We start from the raw sequence: 9,961 nt of genomic DNA on the forward strand, positions 1-9,961 counted from the left end.
TGCGGGAGCCCAGTAAGACGTTCCCATTTCCTGGCGCGGCCCGGGCGACAAAGTGGGTCCATCTGTTCCCGCCTCTGATGGATTTGCGAGGGCACCGACACACAGCTCTGACTCCAATCCTAAGGACTTAGGCTAACCTCGGGTGCCGCATCGAGACGAGACGCGGGCCACCCGCTCGTCCTTTCACGGCAGTCCTGATCGCAGTGCGGTTCGCGGAAGGCCCACGCACAGGAAGGCACAGGCTAGTGTGGGGACCTCTCGGAGACGGGAGATCGCGTCTGGACGAGCACCAGGTTAGGCCAAGCTCTGGCGGTCCACTCTGCTGTGCGGTTACACCAGCATGGCTGGGAGCCCCAGAGGCCGTCCCGGACCCCCAGATTGGTGAGGGCCCCAAGGTGCTCCACTTGTCCCTTCCTCCTTCCCATCCCGCTCTCGGCAGTAAAGGACACGGTGTTCGCAGGGCCTGGGGCCCTGGGCCGGAGGGAGGCGGGCTGCTGACTGACCCTCCTCGCCTGAACGTGGGTGGCCATGAGAATTTAGGATCAACATGCCGCCCTGGAGGGCGCTTCTCTGCCCCCGGTGAAGCATGCTCCGCGCCTAGGCAATTGTCTTTTCTTTCCAAAGGTGATAGGAAAAGTTTGTATTGACTTTTCTCTCCTCTTCAGGGGCCAACCTCGTATGATCTGTAGTTTGTTGAACCACAACAAAAAGGGCTTCCTTGCCTGCCTTCTTTTGGGCATTTCCCGGGTGGATCTGTTCCGCTGGCCAGAGCAAGCACTCCCTCGTGGGGGTCTAGGGACAGAAACGACCCGCCGCGCCGTGGGCTCTCGGTGGGGCCTAATCGCCATCAACCCTCAGCGTGAGGGGCCGCCCGCACGCCGGGCCGGGTGAGCACGGTGACCTCCCGGGTCTAAGTCATGGATCGCTCCGGGGGTCCGGCCAAGCCCAGCTTCGGGGGCGAGCGCAGAGCCGGTGCTTTTTCCCAGGCTCATTCTTTGCAGAAGTTGTGGCCCGAGGAAAACTTTCTTGTCGCCGGCAGGAGCGTCACCGGAGGGCCGGGCTGCTGCCCGAGCTGGCAGCCTTGGAGCGTGCTTGCCACCCACGGCCTGCACTGGGCGGCCCCCCGGCCCCGCCCCGAGTCGCAGTCCTGCCCCCGGCTCCACCGCAGCGAGTGGAGGACACGCGGCCGACCGGGTGCGGTTGGTCCCACGCCCAGCCCTGGGAAGTCGCTTGGGCCCGCGGGGTGTGCGGGCGGGTGCTGGGGTTTGTGCTGGTTAGCCCAAGGTGTGTAGGCACTGGGGAGAGTCAGCCTCCTGCCCCTCGCGCAGGCCCGCGCCTGGAAGCTGGAGCAGATTTTTCTAGAGATAACAAAGACACTTTGTCACTTGGGGCGCTGCTTTGGTGCAAATCTTTAATTGCAAGTGTGTTGGGGAGGGTGTTGGGGGGGGGGGGATCGAGTGTCTCGAGCAACCCAAGCGCTAGTCTCCAGGCGGCAAGGCCCCCTTTGATCAGGAAAATCCAATTATTTGTGTATATACATTTCCCACATAGTGATTACTTCATTAATTGTCCCGCCTTTATCTCCTCCCTTCCCATCCCCCTAATAATCAGTTCTTTTATCCAGACCAACAAACACACCATAGGAGCTTTGTGGATTCAAAGGATTTGCTTTCGCTTCTGAAAGAGCCGCTATTCTTTGATGATTGGGTAGCGGCAAACTTCAAAGCCATAAATCTTCCCTCTGACTGGCTGGCGGCCCAGCAAAGTCCTTATCAAATTCTTGGAGGTGATCCTGAAGCGCTCAGACCGCGCGCGGGGCGAGCGAGCGGGGCGCGGCGAGGGGCGCGGGGCGCGGGGCGCGGGGCGGGGAGGGCCCCGGCGCGCGGAGCGGGCGCCGGGGAGGCACGCTGGGCGGCCGCTCGTCCTCGCCTTCGGGCGTCCATGCCTCGGCGGCGGCGCCCCGCTCGGCAGCCCGCGGCCTGCCAGCTGTAGCCATGGCCGCCGTGGCCGTCCTCCGGAACGACTCGCTGCAGGCCTTCCTCCAGGTCAGAGTCGGGCTCGGGGCGGCGGGGCAGAGGTGGCAAAGGCGGCGGCTCGTCCGCGCCTGGAACTCGGCGCCAGGGCGGCCAGAGTCAGACCTAGGGGTGCCGACCCTAACTTCCCACTTAACCTGGTGTCCGGAGTGTGGCCGTCAGGGGAGGGACGCAGGGAGACGGGGGCTGGTGCCGAGGTGCGCGTTCGGTCCAAAAGCAGGGCCCGGGCTCACCCAGCTGGGCCGGGCCGTCCTGCCGACTTCAGCGCAGGGCCGGCCGGGGAGGAGCGCGAGGGCAGCGCGGTAAAAAGCGCTGAAAAGGCGGAAGGGAGGGCGCACGGGCAGCCGGGCTGTGGGTGTTTCCAGACTCCCCGACCGGGAGCCCCGGGCGGCCCGTCGGGTCCGCCCCTCCGGCTTTGCGCCCGCGTCCTCCGAGGCTCCATGGCGTGCGTCTCTTCGCCCCAAGTAGTTTAGCAAGAGGCACTCGCGAGTCCCGCTTGCAGGTAGCGCAGGCACCAAAAGTTTCTCGGGGCCGGTGGCTGCGTGGTGGGGTGCGGTGACGGGGGAGGGACCCCGGGCGCGGAGGAGGGGCGCGGTATAAGAGCGGCCATGGGGGCGGCGGGCCTGCCCGGAGTCCGCGCTCTGAGCGCTAACCTTTTGTCTTCTTCTCCGCCCTTCTTCGCCGCCGCCCATGCAGGACCGCACCCCCAGCGCCTCCCCGGACCTGGGCAAGCACTCGCCCCTGGCGCTGCTGGCCGCCACCTGTAGCCGGATCGGCCAGCCGGGCGCGGCGGCGCCCGCGGACTTCCTGCAGGTGCCCTACGACCCGGCGCTGGGCTCGCCCTCCAGGCTCTTCCACCCGTGGACCGCTGACATGCCGGCGCACTCTCCCGGCGCGCTGCCGCCCCCGCACCCCAGCCTGGGGCTTACGCCGCAGAAAACGCACCTGCAGCCATCCTTCGGGGCTGCGCACGAGCTGCCGCTCACACCCCCTGCCGACCCCTCGTACCCCTACGAGTTCTCGCCAGTCAAGATGCTGCCTTCGAGCATGGCGGCCCTGCCCGCCAGCTGCGCGCCCGCCTACGTGCCGTACGCCGCGCAAGCCGCGCTGCCCCCGGGCTACTCCAACCTGCTGCCCCCGCCGCCGCCACCGCCGCCGCCGCCGCCACCCCCGCCGCCCCCGCCCACCTGCCGCCAGCTGTCCCCCAATCCGGCCCCCGACGACCTACCGTGGTGGAGCATCCCGCAGGCGGGCGCCGGGGCCTCCGGAGTTCCAGGGGGCGGCCTCCCCGGTGCTTGTTCCGGGGGCCCCCACGCGCCGCGCTTCCCCGCCTCGGCAGCCGCTGCAGCCGCGGCCGCGGCCGCCGCCGCCCTGCAACGCGGCCTGGTGTTGGGCCCGTCGGACTTCGCGCAGTACCAGAGCCAGATCGCAGCGCTGCTGCAGACCAAGGCCCCCCTGGCGGCCACGGCCAGGAGGTGCCGCCGCTGCCGCTGCCCCAACTGCCAGGCGGCGGGCGGCGCCCCCGAGGCGGAGCCGGGCAAGAAGAAGCAGCACGTGTGCCACGTGCCGGGCTGCGGCAAGGTGTACGGCAAGACGTCGCACCTGAAGGCGCACCTGCGCTGGCACACGGGCGAGCGGCCCTTCGTGTGCAACTGGCTCTTCTGCGGCAAGAGCTTCACGCGCTCGGACGAGCTGCAGCGGCACCTGCGGACTCACACCGGCGAGAAGCGCTTCGCCTGCCCCGAGTGCGGCAAGCGCTTCATGCGCAGCGACCACTTGGCCAAGCACGTCAAGACGCACCAAAATAAGAAGCTCAAGGTGGCCGAGGCCGGGGTGAAGCGGGAGAACCCGCGGGACCTGTGAGCCCACCTTGGGAGCACCCCGGAAGGCAGCTCCCGCCTCGGGACCCTTTCCTGGTACTTTTGCGGGGGGGTCCCGGAGGCCCTGGACGCAGCTGGCCCCGGGGGAGACTCAGCAGACCGACTTTCCGCCGCCCGCCTCCCAAAGAGGAGCCAGGCTGTGGGCTTGCTCGGCGCTCGGACACAGGGACCCGGTGCCCAGGAGGCGCGGAGGAGGTAGAGTAGGGACCCGAAGGCGCTTGGGTCAGGTTTGGGAACCCTGTATCACACCAGGGCAAATTCAAACTCTGACCCAGTCTCGCCGTCTGGGGGACCTGCAGTTTGGGGGCGCCCACCCTGGGCTGACCTTGTATATAGGAAACGCTGCTGGATTAAAACGCAGGGACCTGGGGAGATTTCAGACAGTTCTCGGGTTTTCGCTAGGACCGGCTCGGGCTTTGTACAGGTTATTTAATAGCTTTGTTAAAGAATATAATAATTATAACGTTAATAAAACAAAAAAGTTCCTTTTGTCCTCGGCTCCTCGCAGAGCTACAGCATGATATGTCTCTGTAAAGCGATCGGCAGTTGCAGCGTGAAAATAAATTACGTTCACTCCGGGGTCACCTCGAGAAGACCCCGCTGAGCCGGTCTCGTTTGATCTTTTCTTCTTCCGGGAGGCTGTGCGGCGAGGTCGGGTTTCAGCGGGATCCGCGTGGTTCCCAGGGGCGGCCTGGGGCGGAGGCGGGTGTGGTGCGCGCAGTTCTGGGCGAGCGCGCAGGGTGCGAGGACGGAAGCAGGGCTGGCTTGGAAAAGAGGCCTGAGCGAGGACCTCCGAGCTGTCGCGCGGCGTTGGGACTTCGCCCTGGGCGCCTGGCTTTCTCGCACACGTTGGGCACCTGCTGCCCGCTCACGCAGTCTGCGGTCTTTGGGTCCGGCAGATTCCCTCTGCTTTCAGTCCCGCGGGGGCTGAGCTTTCTCCCCGCAGTCCGCCGCGGTCGTGTCTGGGGAGACCCTGGCGACCCTGGGGGATCTGGAGAGTGACCGAGAAACTGGTCAGGTCGGTGCTTACCAGGCAGAACCAAGAAGGTAGCAGCTCCTGAGGCGCCCTTTCAGCATTTCACCCCCCTCGGGATACAAGGCGTGGTGTTGCTTGCTTCCGTCTTAGCCTTTGTTGTGGAGAGCTTTCCAAGTCCTGTTTCACACTGACCACCTGGAGGTTTCTGGTTAGGCCTGGAAGTTTGACTTGGAAATTAAAAAAAAAAAAAATCATTGAAGTATACGAAGATGTCTCAGGGAGGAGCCAGGGATACTCATTAACTTGGAAGTAGGATATTTTTTTTATCTAGATTTCTCACTTTCCTCTCAAATGTGAAGTGTTAAAGTTTACAGGTGTGTTTTCAAATCTTAGCTCGATGGTTTCGGGTATTTGCGTTTTAAACTCAAACTGAAAACTTAATCAGCAGTTACAGCTTCTGCTTTAGAATGTGCAACAAAGCAGGAAATGTTCTAAAATGTGTTAATAATGTTAAGTAAGCAGCATTAATGCCAAATGTCCGTGGCACTGCGTAATCTCTTCGTGTAAAAGACGTGTATGTAAGTCGATGGAACTTAAGGGTGACTGAAGGGAAAGTTCTTAAAAGCTATGAGGGGTTGCTCTTGAGATCCGGGTCAAGTAGAACGCAAACCTACGTAATTGAGAGGGAAATTCCTTTGTATATTCCTTAGAAACAGCATTGTGATCCTGTATCTCGGGACAAGATAGTAAATACATAGTCCTTTTGGAACTATGCGGTGGCACAGTTCTATTTAATGACAGATTAGAATGTGAGTCTTCCCAGTTCTTTTCCCTGGGAAAAGCAGTTCGGGTTAAATTCTCAAGGGTGTGGCAGTTTTGCAAGCAATAAGAAGTTGCTAGACACTAACATTAATATCCATCCACATGTGTAATCTTAATCTGAACCAATTCTAATCAATCAGCCATCTTGGTTTAGTTTAAGAAGACACTTGCAGATGTATAAATCAGCGTGGAGACTTGCAAAAACCCACTCTCACTTCTGAGCCATGCCTTGGGAGCAACTTCAGTCAGACAAAGTCTTTTGGCAGGTGATGGGAAAGAGGAGAGGCCTTGGCAGAGTGAAAACATCAAGGGCTTTGGACTCTGAGATTTTGAAGTGATTATCTCATGTGGGCAGAAGCCTTGATATGGAAAGAAAAATGGCAATTTTGAAATCAATCTGCTACCTCTTGTTGACAGCTATGATCATTTATTTAGTATCCAAACAGATGAAGTGTTGAAGATCAAGTTCCCTTAGAACTTTAACTTTGTGGCTGCTCAGAGGGAAAAAAAATAGGTAAAGTATATCAAATTTAATATTTGAATACATTATATGTTGAAGGTAATTATATATATATAAAATTTTGGTTATTAAGAGAAGAACTAGATAAAATATTTGGAATTTACCAAAAATAATGTAATACAATTTCTAAAAGCAGAACAAAGTCATTTGATGACAGAATCACTTTCTTATGGTTTCACTTAACGAACGTGCAGAATTTTACAATGTGGTAAAAGTATGGTCTTTAGATGAACTTGGTACAGCTCAAAGACTGTTGCTCGTTTTACCACTGCAAATCTATGTTCCAATTACTTTAGGGAAAAAAGTGTATGTCCTTATCCAGTCCTCTTAGTGTTGTCCAAGGATAGGGAAGCATTTTATGTTGGTACTGAAAATAAGCTAACAAATGCTGGGAAATGCAGGAATGTATTAGAGTTTACAAGCTGTTGAAATTTAGTCTGCTGCTGTGTGCTTTATTTGTTTCATAAAACTGCAACCAGAGGGCCACTTAGGACTTTAAAAATTACTTTAAAATACATCAGTATGCAAGAACTAATTGTGTGCATAACTTAGGCATAAATTAGCACATTCATAATAGAAAATGTAATGAAATTCAAATGAAGTTTAGAAGCAAATTACTATTAATTATGAACTAAAATTTATTTTTAATTGGAGTTTACCAACATCAAAAAAGTAAGTTTAACCACCAACTTTATAGAAGGCTCTCCTTAAAGGCCTCAGCACACAAAGTTTTAAAAACTAATTGAAGAAAATGTTAATGACTGTGTCAAATGTCAGTAGACATTTTAGGTTATTTAAAAACAATTAATCAATTGTATTGGTTACAGACTACTATGGTACAGTGTCTTATTTTAGCAAAGCATAAACTTTGTGTGATATATTTTAAATTTAACCCTCAATGAATAAAGGAACCATTTTGGAAGCAGAGAAATTGCATTAGCAGTAAATTAGCTAGTTTGGAGTTGTGAGTTTCTGATCATAGTGAAACTTCATGGCAAGAGAAAATTGTGCAAATATATTCTTTCTACTAATTCTTAATAGTTCTGGTTATGAATGAAAGTTAATTATGTTAAAGGAAGTACAACTGTGCTGTTCATCTCCATGTTAGCCTTTTCTAGATTTAGACAGAGCTTAAAACTAAGAACTTCACAAAGTTCATGGGAAAATTGAGTTAAAATATAAGTTTATTTACATGAAAAACTATTGAATTCCCTGCAGGGTTTTTCTGTAACCTGCATTTCCATGGACTTTCTGAAGACCTTTCTTATTTTAAATCATTTTTCCTGAATCAAACAAGACATAGCAATTAAAAAGTTCATCTTGCTGAGCCTACTTCTTACTGAATCCTATTTGAAATAATGACATTTGTGGAAAAGAGCTTTCACCCCAACTTGCACTGTTGTCTATTTAATACTGTGGGTTTTAAAACAGTCCATTTAAAGCAGCACCTCGGTGTTTCCTATTTGTTTTGGTTCTGCTGTGGGAGTTTCACAGAATGATGTTACAGCAGTGACTATGGACTCCAAATCCACACAAACATCAAGTTGTTTAGGGCTCTAAAATCGCAACCCACTTTTACCCGAGTTACCTCATCACATTTACATAAAGACAGCGTAAGGTAAATTGACAATACTCATCAAAATATACTGTGCCGTGGGGTCGGATTTAGACCTTACACTTTCCTTTATAATAAACATAATTATACTTTCCTAATGATCCAAATTGAAGGCCACTCAAAACTAGTCATAATTATGTTCTGTTAAATATCATTATGTTCCTGTGGTTTGCGTCATAGAGGGCTCTGCATCAGAGCCAGGGCAGCGTTGAAATGCTCCATGCAGACATAGTTTGAGAAGCAGGGAAAGTGAAGTGCACATTTAGATGGATGCATGTGATAGGGGGAGGTATATTTAGATGAATACACTAAAAGGACATAGTCTGTTACCCAGCCACTGGAAGAGTAAACCAATTCATATGCCAGTCATATATGTAATTTAACAGTGAATTTTTCTCCACTGTTGTTCAGACTCAACACATTTTTTACATGAAGATGTCAATTGCTCCTCGCTTGATTGTTTTATAAGAATTTGATATGTCACCAGGGACAGACATGTTCAAAATTAACTTGAAGGCATTGCAAAATCACTTACATAATATTCCCATAATGAATAGTGATATTTGTTCAACAAAGATGTAATCAGCTATGGATCACTGCAACTGTTTTTTTGAGAGTTTCTCAGTAGTTTTCACAATTTCTTAATTTCTAACCGAAGATTTGTCCATGGTTGATACAGTGTAGTGAGCTTCATGCTGACAATGTGATGATTTCCTTTCTAGACTTCATACATTTTTTCCTTCATGTCTTTAGTGACTATTTAAAGTTTAATTTCTCTTGGGCTGTTTAATTCATAATCCAGTCTTTGCACGTGAACTGCAGTAGTTATGCACAGCATACATACACTATGTTAACGAAGACATTCTGTCTGTCTAATATCAGAACTCAATTGAGAGGAAATCCAGTTCTTAGTCTGATACCACATGGAAAATCTGCAATTTTCTCTTTTCAAAAAGTTGTTTCAGCATTTTGAGGATTCTGTCTGTCTTTCAGAAAAGTTTGCTTTACAGTAAAACTGTTCACCTGAACTTTTTTCATTACCTATCAAAATTCTGACATCAAAAATAAATTAAAATGTCCTGAAGTCTAAGGGAGATTATGTCACCTGATTTTTTAAATATAAACTCAACATTCAGTCATATAGGGCGCTTTATAATGACTTTTACGTTTAGGATAATCTAAAGCACAGATGGGAAACATCTGGCTCACAGCTTAATTTCATTTAATTTACGAGACAAATCTCAAGGCTAACTTCTCATTTATAGCTATAGTTGGGGAAAATGTGTCCTAATTTTCAAACTATTTGGTGACAATTCCTGAATGTCTACATGAGATACCATGAAAGCTTCTTTCTTTTGTTTCTGTCTTTGTGAGATTTTTCCTTTCTTCTGTGCAGAGCTTTCATTTTCTGTTCTGTGTGACTCTTACTTGTGGATGTCACATGTCCACTGTATATCCGTGTCCTCCGCTGGCATGGAAACTTTGATTTCGTGTGGCTTTTCTCTAAGTGGTTATGCCCTTTATTTGATTTGACTCCCTATCATGCAGAACTCAACAGAATTCTTAACTGTAGTGCTTTTAAATATGTATTTTTAAAATCTTTGTTGGTCAATATTTTACATGTTGGTGAATTAAATGTATAGCTCTATTTGTAGACTCAAGTAATGTTTTATTTATGTAGTACATGACTAATAGTCCCTGTATTTATCTCACAGTTGAACATAAAATTATAAAATATGATAGAGGATTAGGTTCTAAGGTAATCCAAGTTTGGATACATTTTAATTAGTAAAAAATGTACACCAAAGAAGTAGATTAGTCAAAACAATAAGCATAGCCCTTTTTTGAGATAAAATGTTCATAAAGGGGATGTGAACTAAGACAGGGAGATTGAGCTGTTTGTATTTCTGATTGAGGTTATTTGGTATTGACTTCTTTTCCTCTCAAAGCCTTTATTCTCTCATTTGGTCTTTGATGAAGTCTGTCCTCTCTTGATAATACAACAGACAGCTACTAAGAAAATCATCGTGGTAACACATTTTTGTACTGAGCCGGTGTTTGAAGTAGAAAGTTGCTAAGTCGTCTTCTAAGGAGAAAGCCCTCCCTTCAGGAATC

At 50.7% G+C, this 9,961-nt stretch overlaps 1 protein-coding gene across 1 annotated transcript; it reads left to right on the top strand.

Annotated features, from left to right (window-relative positions):
* Positions 1-1,971: 1,971 nt before the first annotated feature.
* On the top strand, positions 1,972-3,896 carry SP5 (Sp5 transcription factor). The gene is made up of 2 exons (XM_062200333.1): positions 1,972-2,045; positions 2,730-3,896. Exons 1-2 carry the CDS (start codon positions 1,995-1,997, stop codon positions 3,894-3,896), a joined length of 1,218 nt encoding a protein of 405 aa, XP_062056317.1. The 5' UTR covers positions 1,972-1,994.
* Positions 3,897-9,961: the final 6,065 nt, after the last annotated feature.

Source organism: Lepus europaeus, chromosome 1, assembly GCF_033115175.1.
Source record: "Lepus europaeus isolate LE1 chromosome 1, mLepTim1.pri, whole genome shotgun sequence".
Lineage (NCBI taxonomy): Eukaryota > Metazoa > Chordata > Mammalia > Lagomorpha > Leporidae > Lepus > Lepus europaeus.

What these genes read in the sequence shown, in the direction of transcription:
- SP5 (XM_062200333.1), top strand. Translation starts at nt 1,995, where the DNA reads ATGGCCGCCGTGGCCGTCCTCCGGAACGACTCGCTGCAGGCCTTCCTC. An exon ending in CGCTGCAGGCCTTCCTCCAG is followed by an intron (nt 2,046 to 2,729) that starts GTCAGAGTCGGG and finishes CCGCCCATGCAG; the next exon opens with GACCGCACCCCCAGCGCCTC.